This window comes from Bactrocera oleae, chromosome 2 (genome assembly GCF_042242935.1).
Source record: "Bactrocera oleae isolate idBacOlea1 chromosome 2, idBacOlea1, whole genome shotgun sequence".
Lineage (NCBI taxonomy): Eukaryota > Metazoa > Arthropoda > Insecta > Diptera > Tephritidae > Bactrocera > Bactrocera oleae.
This window is the reverse complement of record NC_091536.1, coordinates 74,655,626-74,676,097: the sequence shown is the minus strand read 5'-3', so window position 1 is coordinate 74,676,097 and position 20,472 is coordinate 74,655,626. Positions and strand designations below refer to the sequence as shown.

The 20,472-nt window shown below is 32.3% G+C and overlaps 2 protein-coding genes across 2 annotated transcripts; one reads left to right on the top strand and one right to left on the bottom strand.

Moving 5' to 3' along the window:
- Positions 1 to 410: 410 nt before the first annotated feature.
- On the bottom strand, positions 411 to 2,802 carry Sgsh (N-sulfoglucosamine sulfohydrolase). The gene has a single exon (XM_014232483.3). The coding sequence runs from the start codon at positions 2,590 to 2,592 to the stop codon at positions 988 to 990; it is 1,605 nt and encodes a 534-aa protein (XP_014087958.2). The 5' UTR covers positions 2,593 to 2,802; the 3' UTR covers positions 411 to 987.
- A 5,039-nt stretch (positions 2,803 to 7,841) lies between these two features.
- LOC106616050 (uncharacterized) lies at positions 7,842 to 19,693 on the top strand. Its single transcript, XM_070105682.1, has 2 exons — positions 7,842 to 9,463; positions 19,632 to 19,693. The coding sequence occupies exons 1-2, from the start codon at positions 9,073 to 9,075 to the stop codon at positions 19,634 to 19,636; spliced, it is 396 nt and encodes a 131-aa protein (XP_069961783.1). The 5' UTR covers positions 7,842 to 9,072; the 3' UTR covers positions 19,637 to 19,693.
- The last annotated feature ends 779 nt before the right edge of the window (positions 19,694 to 20,472 follow it).

The following is a 20,472-nucleotide window of genomic DNA, read 5'->3' as shown; positions in this document are numbered from 1 at the left end:
CCAGTAGGGTGGTCGATTATTTCAAATATATTTCCTTAGAATATTTAATTTTTTTAATATTTAATAAGTATACACATTTGTTGTTGGGAAATAGGTAACTAAGAAAATTAACTAAATTTAAAAAAAGGACGCTTCCAGTTTATTTATGGACATTTTTTTATTATATTATGACCTCCCTATTGGTTTTGACATTTCGTGGATTTTCAGTACAAATTTGGTAAACTTCATTTTATATTTATTTACTCATTAGTTATTTTATGGTAAAACTTAGCATACTTGTAGGCGTGTTAAAATTGTTAGCTTCAAATAAATGAATACATCATATAGACATACATATGTACGTATGTACACATTTAATCAAAATTTGTTTACCTCATTTATTTATGAAAAAATTTTATTTCGGAAAAACGATAGCTATAACCCTAGAGAAGTATTGTACATGCATATTTTATAGCCATTCGGATGCTAAATACTTTACACCTTTAAGTCTCCATATACAAACAGTCTCCCATCCTAAGAAAAGCCTGGTGAACCCGTTCACTCAAATTTTCACGTAACTATAACTAAAATTAGATTACCATGCTGAAAAAGTGGTTAAAGGCACACTAATATTTAGTAGTGCTGGACCTTAGTTCGATCCCAGTTCCCGTCAAAAACCAAAAATCGATGACAAACCGCTGATTGTTTTTCTGTTATGAAAAAGCTTCTCATAAACATCCAACAGCGCACCTTAAACACCTACTTAATTAATTAGATACTGATAATCTATCATAAAATACTCCTTTAGAAGCGGCTTATTGCTATACCGAATTTCAATTTCAGAGTACTTACAATATTTAATTCATTCTCCTAGAAACGGAGCTGACATATTCCCAAATATTATATAATATGTTTTTTTAATGATATGACATTTTTATAAATATATATATATATATAAGCATTAGTATAAATATAATATGACGCCACTTCGTAACTTCATGGATACGATTAAAGCAACTCATACTTCTCATATTGAGTGAGTGGGCGACGTAGAGCTTCATGCCCCAGAGTCAAACATACTGGACTGTCTCTGTACACACCCTGTGCCTCTAGAACCGCATGCGGCGCACAACGCCAAGGATCCGCCGTATTCACTTGCCATTTAGACAAACGAGCACTTAACTCCTGGAATACGCTTTGATATTTAGATTTACCAAATAAATTGTAATGCTCCAAAGGATCCGCTTTAATGTCGTATAGCTCCCATTCCGGTCTTTCATAGTAGGATAACAGCGTCTTATACCATGGATATGATTGTTTGGCGATCGTTGCGTTTAAAAGTTGCTGAAAGGTGGGCGACGTGTATAGATCTTGATCGATGGGGAAGTATGACCAAAAGTTTAAATTGTGTATTAATTTATAACGGCGCGTGCGTATCATACGCATTGGATAGGTCATTGTGACCTCATGGAAATTTTGGCTACCAAACACTGCATCACTTTCAACCGGTTGCGGTTCTTTGTAAAGAATTGGCAATAACGATTTCGTAACATCATCTTTGGTTGTATTTGCAGTGGGTGTGTAATAGTGAAACACATCTAGAACGGTATTGAAAACATCCAACAGACTAGACATAGCGCCGGTGGTCTCATGACGACGCGCCTGGCTAGTTGGTGCAGCAATAATCATTGGTTCACGCACGCCATGCTCGTATAAATTTGTACGTCCGCCCGGAAATGGTGGTCCATTATCGGATGTGTAAATAACTAAAGTATTTGCGTCAAATCCATGCGCTGCAAGCTCTTTCAGTACAACACCCACACCTTGATCCAAGCGCGATGTGGTCATATACTGAGCGGCCAACTCCTGACGCACCACATCCGTGTCCGGCAAATGCGGCGGCACTTCCAAATTACGCCAATCGTAATAAATCGGTTTCCAATCAGGTATAATGCCCATACCCTCTTCACCGGAACCCCAACGCTCACAAAATTCACCATATTGCGGCGTTATATGCCCACAACGATGTGGATCGTGAAAGCCGACAAGCAAGAAGAACGGACGCGCCTCCACGCTTGCCTTAGCAAAGAATTCACGTGCGTAATGTCTAATTCTCGTTATATTGCGTCCAATTTGATTGATTGAATGTTGTTCTTCGGTTTGCTCAAAGTCAAATTGGAAATTAGAGCTAGCGCCAACATGCTTCTTACCAATGATGCCGCTTAGAATGCGTCCCTGGGACTTTTCGCGCAACACATTCGGCAGCGATGTGGTGCCGGGCAGCACATTAAAGTTATGCACGCCCTGGTGCAGACCATACATGCCATTGCTATGACTCGCCTGACCGGTTAAGAGTTGTGCGCGGCTGGGCGAACAGCTGCTCACCGAGGTGAAGGCATTATTGAATAGCAAACCGCGCTTGGCCAATGTGTCCAGATTGGGTGTCTGACAGAACTTGTTGAGGTAAGCGCCCGACTCGAAGCCCGCGTCATCTGCTAACAGTATTAAGACATTCCTCATTTCATCATTCGCCGTTGCGCTTACACTTAGCACCAGACACGAGGCGTTGATAAGCGCCAGCAGTGTGATTACACGCTGAGTGGTCAACGGCATTTTTCATACGTAATCGCGTGGCTGTTTTGTTTGTTTTCGTTGATTCTCTTTTTTGAAGAGTAAATATAATTGATTCTAATTCTAGTTTTGTAAGTGAAAATTTCAACAGTTTTGTAAACTTCAATTATAAATTAAATAACAACAACTAACATATTATAGAGCAACACTCGCCATCTGCAACAAGAATCGCCGGCGTACTAACTCAAGTCCACTTATCCAGCTATGATTTAAAGCTTAAATTCATACATTTACACATACATACATGTGTGCATAAGTACTTGCTTGCATGACAGTGCAGAGGGGTCACGTTGCTTATCCCGTTTGCTCTACTATTCATATCTGGAGTTAATCTCCAGCTGGGCCAGTTAAACGAAATGGAATTACAATGCGAAGCTGTGCTCAATGAAAAGCGCTTTTGAGAAAGAGAATGTATTACAGTGGGACGAGTATCATAAATTATTAGGGAAATATGTTTTTTTTCTTTTTAAAACAATATTACACTTTATTGAAATTATTTTATAATAAAAATAAATATATTTTTTTATTACAGGTTGCTTACTTTTCTTTAAACATTCAGATGGAAACGTCAGAGATTGGATAAAGTTTGTGTATAAACTATTTTAAGTATCGTTGCCTTGTTCAGGTAGCATATAGCTGTTATAAAAACTCAACGATCAAAGTTAAGTTCTTGTATGGCAAATTTTTTTTATTCGACGAGATATTTTCACAAACGTTGGTATCTAAGGCAACAATTAAAATCAAGTTCTTGTTAAAACTTTTGTATTTATAAAGGATATTATAGTTTCGGGTCAATCGTAGCTAAAGGTTTTCTTTTTTTTTTTTTTTCTTTAGTTTTCTTTAAATCAAACAAAAATTAAATAAAAGCCTATACTCACCATAATAAAATTTCAAAAGCATGTTACATTTAACATGTATTTGTGGTGGGTGACCCTTTATAGGAGAAAAACTTGATAACAGTTTATGCTGTAATTGAAATATTCTATAACGAATGGCATAATGTATTTTTAGAGTTGAGAAATGTTATTTAAACGTTTTTCTACAACATATTTTTCAGCACAAATTCAAATTCACCACACCAAATTGATGAAATATTTTTTTTCTTTAATGACCCACTGTTTTATTACAAAGCGTTTGCTGACTAATTTTTGTCGATTGTGCGTTTCAATTTAAAAGTTGTAGGTTGCTTTCACGCAAAGAAGGCAGAAAGTCAAAAACAGAAACAAAAGATACAACATAATATACAACACATTATCTTCAGGCCAATAAAATTTAAAATTAACCCTTCACTGCTTGAAAATTTAGAAAAGCAAAACAAATACTTATTGTTATATAAGATAACCTATTGGGCCGTTATATAATGTATAATAAGTAAATATATATTTTTTTACTGAATTTTGATCAATTAAATCACTAGAACTAATACTACAAAATGTATTGTCAATGTGTAATGTTAATAAGTAAATATATATTTGAAAATATAATATAGAAGATATGTGTATATAAGATGTTAAAGGTATTTTATCACTTAAGTAATAATCTGATTAGAAAATACCAAAAACGTGCTAAATCAATAATGAAATTCAAAAATGGCAAGATAACAGGGCAAAAGATTCACTTTTTGATTGTACGGCGATTATTAGAAAGTAGAATAATTACATTTGACTTGAAAAAACAATTACCGTTATGATTTGATTATTTTAGTATTAAAGAAAACAAATCCTATGGTGCGCAACTAAGTTCCCGCTGCTTGTCAATAGATGGCTCCAGCAGTTAGTGGTAATCGATTTTGATATGTCTATTTATGGAAAGTGTTGATTTTCTTCTTCAGTCAAAGAAATCGGCAGCTGAAGCACATCGGGAACTCCAAAAAGTTTACGGAGCTGCTACCTCAAGTGAAACAACCTGCCGTGATTGCTCTTGTCGCGTCAAAGACGACGATATCGAAATTAACGACCGCCCGCGTAAAGGCAGGCCAAAATCCTTGGTGACATTGCTCGATGAGGATCCGTGACAAAAGGGGAGTCACCTGCCAAGCCATTTCATTTAAAAAACGGTCTCAATACCAATAGTGGCACGAGAAAGTTATTCTGCTGCATGACAACGCTCGGATTCACGTTGCCAAACCCATTAAAATCTACCTGGAAAGTCCTTCCCCATCCGCCAGATATTGCACGATTGGATTATTATTTGTTCCGTTCGATGACACACGGTCTGGCTCAGAAGCAGTTCCACTCATAAGACGACATCAAGAAATGGCTAGCTTCTTGGATATCATCACAAGATGAACACTTTTATTATAATGGTATTCGAGCTTTGCCAGAAAGATTAAAGATGATTATTATTTTAATTTAGTCATGACTTTGTAAACCGATACATTCATAAACAAACGCCTTCAAGCACAAATACTCGATGAATTGGGTATTATTATTATTATTATTTTTTTGTTGGTTGTTTTATTAGAAAAAAATAAAATATTTTGAAGCATATATATTTTTATAAATTCTATTATTAATTTATTTTCGATTGAAATCTTATTTAATTCGATTACCTATTCAAAAATCCCATAATCGAATTAATTTATTTACAACTCATTACTCTCATTTAACTACTTATATAATTTTGGAATTCAAAAATCATGTCTCAGAAAAACTTTGAAGATACGAATAATATCATCCATTCCGACAGATAAAAAAAATCGGTTTAAAATTTTCCATCGAACTATGAAAACCTGTTCTCCACAAAACTATTAATTCATTTCAGTGGTTGACCATCGTCTGTTTCCTAACAAAATTTGCTCATGAGTTTGTGAGCACCAGACATTTTAAGTTTAAATTTAAAATTCACGTGAGTGCGGTACGAATACATATTAAATGTATGTATGTATTTCGTTGCCGTCATTTGACAACAATATTGTCTGCAACAATAATGCGACTGATTTGCACTCGGCTTTTAATGCAGCTGTTGTAAAACGCAACGAGGTAAAGTGACTCATGGGTAGTCAGCTGATGAGGATTGTAATATAACATTTTGGCTACATTTTAACAAGTCTTGTGTAATGAAGTAAACGATTTCATCATCAATTTACTTGTACTTTATCCGTCAAAAGCCAAATAGTGCAAATTTTCTTATTCTCTATATAAATACATATGTATGTACATAGATGTGCATATACGGGTAGCTGCCCAAACAGAAATATTCGTATAGAGTTTTTACAAAGACAATAGTTTGAATTTCTCAAGTTAAGCAATAAGAAAAACTTAAAAGCATGAAGCGAAAAGATTTTGCACAGCAACAAGCCAATATTCCAATTCGCACTTTTACACGCTCAGTGGAGAGTGCTCTTTGTCACTGTTTCCATAAGAATACACATGTATTGAATAAATGGTATTTATTAGTGAGAACTTGAGTAGATAATGTATGAGAAATTAGAGACGAATAGGTAATGATGTTGCCACGTTGGTAAATAAATATTTTCTAGAAATATTGGAAAAGAAAAAAAACTACTTGGTTTAATACCTATCTAAACTAAAATATACTTCTTCGATTTTCATATTTTCTAAAAAATTTTTTTAAATAAAGAATCATTTATATACTTTTAGAAATTAGTTTTCTATTAACTCTACAACAACGATACCTAGTGTAGGCTTTCTGTTTAAATTATACGAATTATGTAATGCTTAATAATAATATTCGATAATATTTGTTGTCGATCTTTAGAATTTCAATAAATTAATTATGTATTATAAGAATGCAGCAGGATAAAAAAGTTTAAGTTTAACTCCATTATATAGTCTGCACTCAATTTGTATGCACTTTACTGTCCTCCAGCGGCATAACTATTTATTATTGCAGAGATTCCGAAAACCAACTATTTTTGAAAATTATAAAACTTTTGAAAAATTTAATTGAACTGGCAGCAGAAAATATTCCATAAGGTGTCAAGGTTAATAAATTACAGCTTGATTCAATTTTTTGCGGTTGTCATTGTTGGTTGTTCATAACGGTATGCGTTTAGCCTTTACAAAAACTAACCATAGATTACTGAAAAAAAAATCAGGCAACCAGCTCTCCGGTATCGATATATACCACAAACAAACACACAATATGGTAATTGGATAGTAAAGTGTAAACTTCACAGATATTTAATGCTGTCTTGTCAAACAATGGCATTGCAAATTAAAGACGTGTACTTACATATACACATATGTTAAAGAGCGGCACATGATAGCTCTACTGTATTTAAAAATTCAATGTTATGTAATGCCATTATACAAATAAATATTGATTTTCAATATACGAGGAAAATATGTTTTACAAAAAATACAATATTTTACAAAAAATATAAATACTTTGAAAATAGTATGTAAACATTTTACTTTATTTACCAATAATGTCGACCAATAATTAAAATAAGAGTCTTATCTACTTAAATATAACAATGATCATTATGATGTGAACTTGATTATGACAATATTTATTTAGAGAGCAAAATTAGATTTGAACACTTATTTTCAAGAATCGAGGTTAAATTAATGATCCATTAATAAGAAAATTTACTAATACAAATGCGATTTCCACTAAAGCCGGCTCATCGGGTATTGACTTGTTGATTCTGAACCTTATTTAAGAATGATAGCGATATTTACTTCTGAATTTGCTGCCCAGTCCAAAGTAGCACATGTAGGAAGAACTGATTTTCAATGCATGATAATTGCATCAGGTTATGTTGGTTCCAAAATAAACAAAATTGTCTACAACTTCAATGTTTTGACTGCCAACTAAGGCCTCTGAGCTAAGACTTTAATGTTCTGACTATTTTTGTAAATATAAACGATATTTAAGCTTTTTATAAACACTTCCTGTTTTACAAATTTCAAAAATAAAAAATATTTATATTAAAGATTGTTCCAGTCAACAATGTTTCGATCATATTCAGTCAAAACTATTTTTCTTTCAAAAATTACGTTTTTAAAAATAACAAGTAAAAATTTCGTTCGCTGGCACACCTTTCGCCAATATTTAAAAAGCTGTTGTTATGTGTGTAGCTATGTGTATATGTTTTTATACGCATGCCTTTAGTTGAACGAGAGAGTGGCTACTGACTCTCGCATATTGTGTTTACTCTTTGTGACCTTAATCACACACACGCACACCTAAGCAAAAACCCGCCCGTTTTCTTCTCAGCTGCCTTCAGCTCAACCACGTTGTTGTCTATGGCATAACGATACCCGGTGACGGCAGCAAAACCCCACTTTCACATTCACGCGCAATATACGAAATTTGGAATTCGTATTTCACTATCACCAGCCATTGGCAGCGAGTACGTTCCCAGTAATATTTTTAGTATCATATTTACGTTCAAAGTGTTCAAATCGCAAAAGGCAAATCATTCGCAAGCTCGCTTAATACAAAAAAAACAAAAATCATTCAACCAAAGTCAACGTAAATGCTAAATACCTAAATAAATATTTACACAAATACAAAGATCAACCGCAAAGCTAACATAAGTTCGTTGAAAGGTCGTCGACAACTGCAGTGTCGATTGCAGTAAAAAAAGTTTATTTGCGTAGAATATTCGGATCAGCTGTGTGCTGCATTTGCTGAGTTCGTCTAATATTACATCGAATAAAACCGCATACGTTTTACAAAGTGAAATTGTTTAAATTATTTAAATCAACTGCTACAGCAGCAAAAGCTAAATAACAAATCTCATGCCCCTGCAGCGTCACAAAGCTCTCTGAATTGCGTTTAAAATTTCATGTGATCTTAATGCTTGAATATATTAAAGTGTTTAACTGAAAGCTATTTAGTGTTTATTTTAACTATTCTTATGTGTGGAAATAATTACCACACCACGCGTTTTCTCAAAAAATATACCAAGTGAATCTATAGTAATAAATTCAAAGTCTCAATGGCATCACCGGCCTGTGAACATCGCTACAAAGATTTCATTTTCATAAGTTATTAGATTTTGTCTTTTTAACCGCTTATAAAAAACAACAACAAAACTCTCAATACATATTGAGAGCCCAGTTACAAGTGATTTATATTGAAACGTGTTTGAAACTCTGCGATAGACGCATTTTAATGTCAAATTTTATTTGTGCTAAAAAAAGTATTTTAGATAAAAATACCTAGATGCATGACAGCTACAAATCAAGCTCGTAACAATATTTTGTGCACCGAAATTGAGTGTTAAGCCCACTGTCTCACGAAATACATACATACATACATATACGAAAGCAAGTGAAAAGCAATTGCAGCGCAAAGTTCTAGCATACTTTTTGGCTAGAAACATTATAGACGCGCCTACAAACACACTATAATTCGCGTGCGTAAAACGTTAACGTGAACTTGTCAATACATTACAACAAAAACACGTAAAGGTTTGCTAAACAACTGCAGCCCACAGTTCGATTGGGTTCCGTTATAACAGCAATTCGCATCTACATTAGTGCTATGCACCATTCGCGTTCGGTGGCGCAACTAAAACAACAACAACACCGTACTTGGCAGCGCGACTATCGCGCCTACATTCGTATGTGTGCATACTATCGGCATCGTTCCGTAGTAGGCATAACCGGCGGCGTCGGCGGCGGTACGTACACGCCCACCCACACACCCACCATACAAACGCATACGCAGTATTTTATGTTGAACATTCAAAAGCACTTGCTAAAGCGTATGAACATTTATTGGCGCAATATAGCGGTAATTATTCACAAAGTGAATACGATCAATAAGTTTAAGTTCGACAAGTTTAGCAAGAAGAAAAACTTTCGTATGCTACACGGTGTAATGGGTTTACGTGTGACGTCATCAATGATGCGACATTGCATCATGATGCTCGGTAAGTAAATATTCGTACATATACATAAATATATTTATGGCGATATGCCTCCCTATTTGAAGTTGACTCTCTTCTCGAACATATATTTGTTATTTGATGTTGCCAGATATACAAAAAACTAATTATTTTACAAAATACTCCTTGAGTATTATTTTACTTAATTATGTAAGGTATAATAGTGATTACTTTCCATAATAACAATTAATTGAATTACTTAACTATATAAGCCATAGTTACTAGTAAAAATTCTCAACATAAGTTGAGAAATCAATAGTGAAGCAAAATAATCTGCAACTGCTCTTTATTGTATAAGTAATGCATGATGTAATCTTAGTATTTATGTATACAGCAACTTCGCATCCTTGACCTACATCTGTTCTGAATATGAAATTTAGCAACTAAGCCGGTTAGCTCATCTTTAAATTCTATAAGAAAATTAAAACCTATGACCTATGAAATTTTTACAAGTAATGGTATTAGTAATGGTTCTCTTTGCCAAGTAATGAGATTTTGTAACAAGCAGATTGCGATTTTAATGTCGGAAGAGTGCCAAAAAAGGATGAACATACAAACTTTCAAAACAAAAATAAAAATTCTTTAAATTTTCATTTGAATCTTTTGGCGTTAAGACCAAACCACTCAATCAACCTTCTCTACAAATGGAAAACAGCGATTGGAAAAAATTTTATTTAAAAATTCGCACTCATGGAATAAGAAATTTATAACCTCTTAATAAAAAGTAAAATGTTTACGTACTATTTAGTTCAGTTTGAAAATTTATAATCAGTCTGCAAATATCCAAAATCAAACTTAAAATCATTTGTGTATAAGTTGCAAAAAAACTTCTGTGTAAACAATTTGATTTCGGAACCTGAAATCCCAAAATTTAGTATTTGTTAAGCTTTCAAAACTAAACTAATAAACTAATAATAAAAAACTATAAAAGCACACATATGCATGTAAATTCAGTATCAAACATTTTGAAGGTATGAAATTGGTCTGAAATTTAAATTTTTCTAATATCCTGATGATTTGTTTCAATATGATAATTTACAAAAACGTCTTTGGACACCAAAATATCTATAATGATTCCAGATCCGGAATTCCGTATTCAACAGTAAACGTAATTTAATCAATCTATACACCATTTGATCAAATCTGACACGCCTTCAAAATAGGCTCTTGAGCAAGCATGCTAATGGTTAATCAAATTTCCCATACCCTTGTTATAAGCCTCGGCTGGGACGGTCTTCAGTGCCTTTAGTGAATTTTGACTTTTTAGGTTTCGGTACATTTTTGAAACGCCATTCCCTAGATTGTTGTACAGTTTCGGCGTCATATTCATAAACACACGTCTCGTCAAGCACGTGTTGTCAAGCAACACCTCTACTCAAATTCGTTTTCGCAAAAGGCTTAGGTCTTTTGGTACGTATCAAGCATTGACACGTTTCATATCCAAAACATTAACCAAAATGTGTTGAGTCGATCAACAAGAGATGTTCAAATTCTATGGTAACTCTTTGATGCCAACATGACCGTAAGATTTTCAAGCACTGTTTCCTTAACTTTCTCGTTAATATCATTATTAACAGAGGCAGATGACATCACAACCTGCCACTCAATTATTTATGTTTCTGATAAAGTAGACTACCCAAAACATTTCTGCATTAATCTATGATAAAACTTCTGTTTGCGCCGGCAGTGCGTACTAAAGAAGTTCAGAAATATGGCTACGAAGCCTATACAATTATTGCTTCAAATGTTAAAGAATTTCCGGTCCACCCTGTATTTCAAAAAATCTAGAATATTCTAACTTTTTGAATGTATATGTTTGCAATTTGCAATAGTTGAAACAGAGCTTTGTTTTTTTTTTTATTAAATACAATACTTCAGGGCAATTTTCCTCTCTTAAAAACAATAAGTAAGCTTTCACAATAGATAAATACATACATACATACAAGTGTATTTGTTATTACGACTTAAATATACATTTATTCTATTTTGCTCGTTTTTTATCAAATTATATCCCGCTTCTAAGTATAATTAAAAATAATTATATAATATTAATTATACTCTGTGTATGTAAATTGACGTGTATTTCTAGCTTCATTTCATGCTTCGAAAGCGTGGCTACCAAGCTTTTAATAATGTTTGCACAATTATATACATATTTAATTAAAAAAATTATCTAAATCATACCTACTTACAAAACAAATACTCAACAATATATAATATTTACTATATACATGCATATATACCTATATACATACATTTAATGGCACTTATGTATATATGCACTTATGGGTAAATGGAAACCGCACTGATAAAGATCTCAAACTTTTTGTAACAATCATATTAAAATAAAACTCTTATCTGTTTACAAAGATTTTGTTGTTTTGAAAGACAAACCTTAATTAAGAAGTCAAGTTAAATATATTCGTGTGTTTCAAATACTCATAAATTAGAGTACTGACTTGGCAAAATCTGAATGTCATAATAAAGGTTATGCGCTAATTAGACTCTATGTATATCACGACAAACATCATAATTTTTTTAGTTAGCGAAATTTTGTTTTTGTTTTCTTATTTTGGATACAGTATTCACTATTTAACATATCACATAAAAAATTTAATAGTAGTCTTCGATTCGCCACTCCATGGTTTCTGTAGAGCTTACGTGCTGTCTTCTCAAAAGATATGCGCTTTAAAATAAAAATCAAGCTGTAATAGCCATCTTCGATTCGCCATTTCTCTGTTCGCTATCTTCGAACGTAAGTGAAAGCGATAATAAGTTAAGCGAGTTGAATTTATTACAAGAGAGTTTGTGGTTACCTCATTAAAGTTATATAAATGCCTGATTTTTTATTTCTTTTTGCTTTATACCAGTGAATTATATTTATACCAGTTGCATTTTCTATCAGCACTATCCGAGTTCTGACGATTTATAAGCGAAGGTTATTGTATCTTGATTTGAAGAGTTTGTATTAGGTTTATAGGCGCATATGCGTAGCTTCTACTGATATCGAAGATTGTTATTTGGGAATAAGAAAGTCTAATATGTTCCCTAATAATAATATATTAATTTCCCAAATCAATTAATTTACTTTGTCAGTAGGATTCATGATGCTTATTTAAGAGTAGATTTCTGCAAAAATAAACAAATGAAATTTTTGTTAATTTAAAAAAATTAGAAACAAGAAAAAACGTTAACTTCTATTGGTACAATATCCTTCAAGAATACAATAGATTCTATACAAAAACTTGATTTTGTGATCGGTCAGATTGTATGGCAACTATAAGCTTTAACCATAGAAGATAATTTCTTCGGAAATTCCACCGTTAGCTTGGACAATAATCAATGCCAAACTTCGTGAAGATATCTCGTCATATGCAAAGTATTCCCAACAAGGACATGATATTGGCGCTTACGACAAATGAGCAGCTTCTTAAAGCCAAACAACTTGTGCAGAATTTCAGAACAATATCTTAAAAACCGAAATGGGAGCAATTAGTATACAATTCGTTTATATAGATGTTCGTTCACCCACTTTCTATCAAATATTTTCAAAAAAAAAGGACCAACGCCCTCTACTTGATTGAGGGCGTAAAAAACGTTTTCTAACAATCCCTCGATCGCCAATTTTGACACTCAGGCGGTATTTTCTTAGGTGTAAAAGTCTCCAATAAAAATCAAAGCTTTTAGAACCCAGAACTTATCGGATACCACTCATAACATAGATAGCGGAGACGAGTGCAAGGGGATCGTAATAATCATTATAATATCACTATTATTATTCATACTACATTCCTCTATTGTGCATTGACTATTTAATTGCGATTAATAATAATGACATGCAACAACAAATATATGCACATAAATTCAAAGAAATACACCAGGGGAAGTACCATACGTACACATACATACATATGTAAATTCTCAACTATACTTCAATATAATAACGTTTGCATAAATATATCTTGATACAAGTATATACAAAGAGCTAGATACGTGGCTAATTGCAGCGAAATATTTGCAGTTTTGTAGCCTTTAAAGCTCCCACCTCGACTCCTCGCCCTCAATGGCGGCAACTTTTGCACTTGTGTGGCCGACGATCGTGGAGTATAAAAAGGGGCAGCGGCTTGCACATCGAGAACATTTGAAAACTTATTTTCAGAGTGAATGCAACAACGGCGAGCTGAATTCTTTCAAAGTTGAAATATTTTACCGTTATATACATACTTATTTGGTTGCAGATAAGACGTCAGCTCATTAGTGCTTTATGTACATACAAACTTATTAATATATTTACATATTGACTTATGTATGTAAATGCTTGAACAAAGCGAATATAAAAAATTGATTACTTCAGCTGAATTCTGAATTTCACCACAAGGCAATTTGATTTGCCCATAAACCTTATAAATTATATTAATTTTTTTAGAGATTTTCATATTGAAGTTTTTAAACATGGAAAAATTCTACGTATTACAAGTAAGCATTTATTTTAATTATACTTATACAATATTTGAATATAAAAAATTATATGATTTCATATGAAAATAATACGAAACGAAAATATTTAACAGTTAATCTTAAGAATACTTAAGGGCTTGGTGTTTAAAAGAAAATTATTGGATTATTTATGTGTTATGTCCTAAATACCGTTTAATCAATATTCAAAATTAAAATATGAACGTTCTGCCCTTATGTATGAATTTCGAAAAAATTTCTTTGAAATTAAAATTCTTCAAATTTTTATATATAATTGGGTTATTGTTTTTAAATTTGACTACGTGCACATTCTTCCGAAATTAGATTCCGTTATTATTATTTGAAAATTTCTAAACCAAATTAACATTCATACATATATCAACGCAGTATAACCAAACAACACGCAACTAAGCAAACAAAAATTTGAATTGTGAAAAATTCGCAAATTCATGGCATGACATGGCTATTTGTTAGAGAGACGCCATTTTATACACTTGAAGAAAGTGCAAATGATCGTCTCGCAAAATAAGTAGTACACAACTACATATGTTCATATGTATGTATATATATATATGTATACATAGTATATGAACACATGTGTATATATTTTTATGAAAATTCCGTTATTCGCTTCAGTACAACTAAAATTGGCATTTAGTTGTTTTATTTTATAATAAATATTATTTCTAGTATAATAGAAAGACAATATTTTCGTTAGGCAATGCCACAGGTGTAAACTTGCTCACTTAAAGTGATTATTATTTTCCAAGTAAAAGCTGCACTCCACCCCTCCCACCAATACATACATTGTAATATGGTATTTTTCGATCGTTATTTAACCAAATATTCAAGTACTCATTATATTTCGTACATACTTGTACATATGTATGTACTACAAGTATGTAATCTGCCGTCACATGACGTGTGCTCAGCGAGTAGAGACGAGCACCGCTTTGGTACTTAGATGAGTCATCTGCTGAAATTGCGTTTCGCTCACTAATACATGCACATATACAACTGCGCTCGTGTGGTGGTGCATAAATTTCCCATTTTTAATTAAAAGCTTTGGCATAGCTTATTGTGCTTCCGACGCACTTTTGCGCATGTGTTGGCGAAAGCTTTTTTCAAAGCACTGTTGTTCTTATTGTTTTTAACATATTGCCATGAAAAAATTCCCCACTATATTGTAGTGTAGTGAAACTTGGCATATTCGATTCGTTTTTATAAATACCGATGCGAAAGTATTTGCTAAACGCAAAGCATATTTCAACCTACCGAGATTGGTTGAAAGAAGAATGTTTAGTAAAATTTCAAAAAGACTCTTTGTATTTAAAAAAACAACATGTCAATTTTATATTTAGTTATTAAAATTTCTCTACTGATTCTTAAGTTTTAATTTTTGCCTTTACAATCGGCATAAAATATACCTAATTATACGAATTAGCAGCACCATCTTATAATTTTTAGAGTTTTATTATTGATACCTTATCGATCGAAACTATATTCTATACATCAAATTTCTAACCACATGCTCAGCGCTTTTTAAATGCAATATTTTTGGTGACGTTAATATTAATATATAAATTACGAGCCCCTAAATTATAACTTTAATCAAAAGTACTTAGATAAAATAATACTTGACACTCGAATTCGTGATAAAGACCTTTTTATTTGAAAGTATTGTGAATTAGGGATGGGAAAAATTAATGCATTCAACCTTTTCAATTAAATAGTAAGGTATGGTATAACCAAATGGGTTCGAGTTATAAGCCATATTATGCTGTATATGTATTAGGTCTATCGAATTTGTATTTTTTAGCACAAAATATATTTTTTGTAACAATTATGCTAGAGCGCAACTTCAAAGCAGATTTTCAAAATACTTTTTAACGTACTGAACTTTTTTTTCCAGAAAAGGAATATTTCTATACATACTACATAATATTCTAAAATTATTTTTAATTATTCAATTTATCTATTTTATATAATTTCTTTCGAGTTTTCCTTCTAAAATATTTTTCTATTCTTAAATATAAGATCACTCGTATTTTTTATTTAAAAATGTCTCTACTTATTTAATAACATTTAGTATGTATCATAGAAATAACTTCTTGCTTAGGCTTGACTTCTGGCTTTCTTCGCCAAAAACTTCGTTCATTGCCGGTTTTAATCAGCTTTAGCATTTCATCCCATCACCGGCACTTGCAGGGAATTTAATGTATACACACAATGTAGAAGAAAAAAAACCGGTTTGCCACCAGCCATTATTTCGCTTTGACTCTTTAAAATATTCACACACATACACCCATATGCTTGCACATATGCGGTGGTAATTTTGCCCAGTATCTGTGTGTGAAGCGTATCTCTGTGTATCGTACTCGTATAGGGGGGCTATGTATGTGGTGTTATCATTGTGAATGTTTTGTAAATACGATGAGTGCTTTGACTACGTTCAGCGAGTGTCGATTTTGAATTTCACAACAGATTCGTGGAGTATAGCAACTTGACGTGCCGACGGTGTTTTACCCCGTGTGATTATTTAGGTGACTTGGCTAGCTTCGGTGATATTTTGTGGCATTTTACATATTGTAGCTAAAGCCAACGTTTGGTGTTTGCTCAGCAAAAACTGAGTTGTGAAATATACAGAAAATTGTGTAGATTATAAGGCGAATAGACGGCACTTAATTGGGTGCACGCCGCCAATAGTGTGCAAGGCTCTAACGAAAAGAAGCAAAAGCTAAAGAAAAAAGTATAAGTGTGGCATAAATTTATAAATATTTAAAATAAAAAAAAGTAAAAAGTCAAGCACAAGTCGCGCAAAAGTCGCAAATTTTACAAAAGAAGTAACGTAATAAAGTTTTTCGTATTTGGTGGAATCGTCGGATTTCCGCCGATTTTATAGACATATAAACGTAGTAAAGTAATTTCGGTTGACGTAGTTCCTACGTCCGCCGAATCGCGGTTTTTCGCGTCAACAACAACAACACCCACCGATTGGTTTCTAAACAGTTTATGTAAGTTTCCATTTTACCATAAATCAAATAGTATATAATACCATAGTATATATTACAGTATATACATGCGTAGGTATTTATGTACATATGTATATAGTATAAAGCATGAAATAATTTAAAAAAATCTACGTACATATTGGCAAAAAGAAAGCCGGGTAGGGTACCATTGGAAGGTGAAACTAAGACAACAGACAGTACGATATCCTCCAGAGTCACAGTCGGACTTTGTATATTATATAATAACCGTAGTTAAGTAGAAAAATGTATGTATATTTTATCGAATTAATATGATTGAGCGTTATGTTTAACAAATGAATGTCATTCGGCTACAGTATGATAGTAAATAATAGTACTCGTAAGTTCTTTGATCACTCACACTTACTGACAAGCTGAGTGTGGGCGGTTTTGAAGGCTAAAAACATAAGTTATAGTAACAAATAATTAAGATAATTGTCGAACTCTTATGAGAAGCCTTCCAATGCTAAAAAAGTTGGAAAAATGTACCTACTATCAAAAAAACTTTTTATAATATTGAAAGCTTTCGGGGGAATGTTTCTAGAATCAAATTTATAAAAATATTTTTCGTTTTTTTCACCGAAAATGACTTCAGCTCTTAGAATAAAGCTTAAAAATCACAAAAAAAAATTAAACATCACCTGTTTAGGCTGAGATTTTCAAGCGATAGAACCTAATAAGAAAAATGACATCATGCTATAACTAAGTACATATATTCAAACTACAAGTATGTACAAAAATTAGTAACTAGGTATGTATGTAGTTTAGCTTAGCATCATCGTAACTTTCAAAAATAAAATATTTGGACGACAAGAGCTGCAAAATGTTGGTACGAATTCACACATTTACAATTTTTAACTATTATTCTTGACCTTTAGCCAACCAAGGCACTTAAGTTGGTGTTCTCTACATCTTCCCGCTCGGCGCTAGGACAACACCGACTGTAGGTGTACGCAACTTAAACGTAAGCAAACGTTTGATGGTCTCACCAATTTTTCTTGGAATTACCATTACCATTTACCATACATACATACATTGTATATGTATCTGCTCGTATCATATGCTACCTACACGCATACATTTGTAATGAACTTGCGCTTTACTCTTTCGATGAGTAATATCAGCAACAAATAGCCATGTCATGCCATGCACGAACATGCACAATCTTGCTTCGATCGTTGTTGTTATACAATACAATAAGCAAACGAAAGCTCGAAAACAACTCTTTGCCCACCAAGGGGGCGTTGAGGCTACGCATATGCCTGTACGTGCATAGAGAGCTTTTTCTGACGTAAATGAAATGGTGTCGGTTGTACATTAAAACGCAAAAACAAGTAAACACCTAAAATGATTGAAACTGATAAATATAATTATTTGTCTGCTTGTAATTGAAATTTTTTACAATATAACTTCATGTATCGTATGGGAGTCGTATGGTGTCTGCAATCAACACGACCCATACAAATGGCTTCGTGTAATCGGCAACAACAATAAACACTTGTCTGTTTACTGCTTTTATCTGTGTTAGTTGGTTGGTGTATTTATTTTGTTGTGTGCGTCAAAAAAGCACATGCTTAAGTTTCCAGCTTTTGGACGATTGTTGTGAAATTCATTTTTGCTGAAGCAGTGAAAACTTTTGCCAACAAACGAGTCTATTAACCGCGCCGCCATCACCTTTACCTACATAACCACATGCACACACATACGCACTTACTACGGTAATTACGAGGGGATTTTTCTGCTTACTTCAGTTTGTGTTTTTTTGGTTGGTTGGTAGGCTACTAATTATCAGATTGCTTTTATAAGCACAAAAATACGAATAAATACGAATGATTATATTTTATATGTACATACATATGTATATTGTACATTTATATATGTAAATATGTGTGTATATATGTATGTAATAATGTATTTAAGTACGTCAGTTCACTCGTTGTCAGTTGTTATCAAATAGTTTAATATTTGTTCTCATACACACACACACACTTTCATATGTACATATGTACATCCGTATGTAATTATCAAAATTGAAAGTCACGACATTATCGAATCTATAAAATAATAAATGCGCATGCAGGTGGCAATTAGACCAAGCACAAAAACTAAGTTGATTTAGACAATTTTGATAGAAAACACGCGCTATACTGCTGCTATCATCACATACACACATACTTATGTACATACATATGTAGATATTTTCAAACGTATTGGTTTTTGTAACAATGTAGATCCACTTATATTTTTGAAAGTGGCAAACGCCATTTTGTAAGCTAACGGTTTTGTGAAATACTACATGTATTTCTATTCACAGACACATATTTTCAAAAACAAAATAAGTATCTATAACTGTACTTTAAAACTAAAATGATATTCAGCTATAGCAGCCTAAATTCCTATATCATTTTAATAGTTTATCAGATATTATATAATAAAATCAAAAATCTACATATATTCTATACATATACATATGTACGTCCACACCAACATATGTATGTGTTCAACAGTCTCGAAAATTTAAGTAATTTATGATTACTTCTGTCATTACTTACAATAATTTTGCATTTTTAATTAAAGTAGTATAATATATTAATTATGTTAAATATTATAAATAAATGTGTTCTTTTTCTTTCTTCTTCTCTTTACAGTCTGAAGGGAAACTACATCTAAGGCTCTATTCAGAGACCGTTTAGAGGTTCCCCTACAATTTCTTTATTTCTTTATAACAGTGAGTTAAAAGTAAGTAAAACGCGTTAGCTAATAAATATTATCATAATTATTTCATATGCCATATATATATACATTCTTCAACTAATGTCTCTTTACAAATAATTAAAGATTTACCTAAAAATTTTAAAATATATGATTTTGAATATTTATATTTAATGAAAAATAAATCAGTTAAAATGTTTATGTACTTTTGAAATAAATAAAAACACATATTTATATGCCACAGTACTGTTACCAATGCGTCATTTGAATTAAATATCCAGAAGTCTAGTTCCTCTTCTGCAAAGAATTCGTTCTAAATCTATAAACACTTCTGTGTGCTAACAAACGCTTAATTAAGGGAAGAGCGCCCTCTCTAGGTTGTTATTAGTATGATGCATTGGATAAAAAAAATTTTTTATTAACCAAAAAGCAATATTTTTATATACACACGGCACTTAACAAAATTAAAAACATTTTATTTCAAAAAAAAGTTTAAATTTATATTATACACACTATCTAAACTAAATTTATTTAAAATTTTATTTTATATTATTAATACGTGGATAAAATATGTACTAAAGACTGTAGCAGACTTTATTATGAATTATTACATACAAGTATTATGAGAATAAGTAAGATGGAGACTCATTGAAAATTTGCTCCCCCAACTACGGAGATTTTTTTTTCTAAACTGAAAATGAAGTTATGAAACCTGGATTTCTAAACCAAAAAATCTATATTTAAATTACTGCTTACAAAGTTTACCAATATTGAGTT

What these genes read in the sequence shown, in the direction of transcription:
- Sgsh (XM_014232483.3), bottom strand. Translation starts at nt 2,592, where the DNA reads ATGCCGTTGACCACTCAGCGTGTAATCACACTGCTGGCGCTTATCAAC.
- LOC106616050 (XM_070105682.1), top strand. Translation starts at nt 9,073, where the DNA reads ATGCACCATTCGCGTTCGGTGGCGCAACTAAAACAACAACAACACCGT.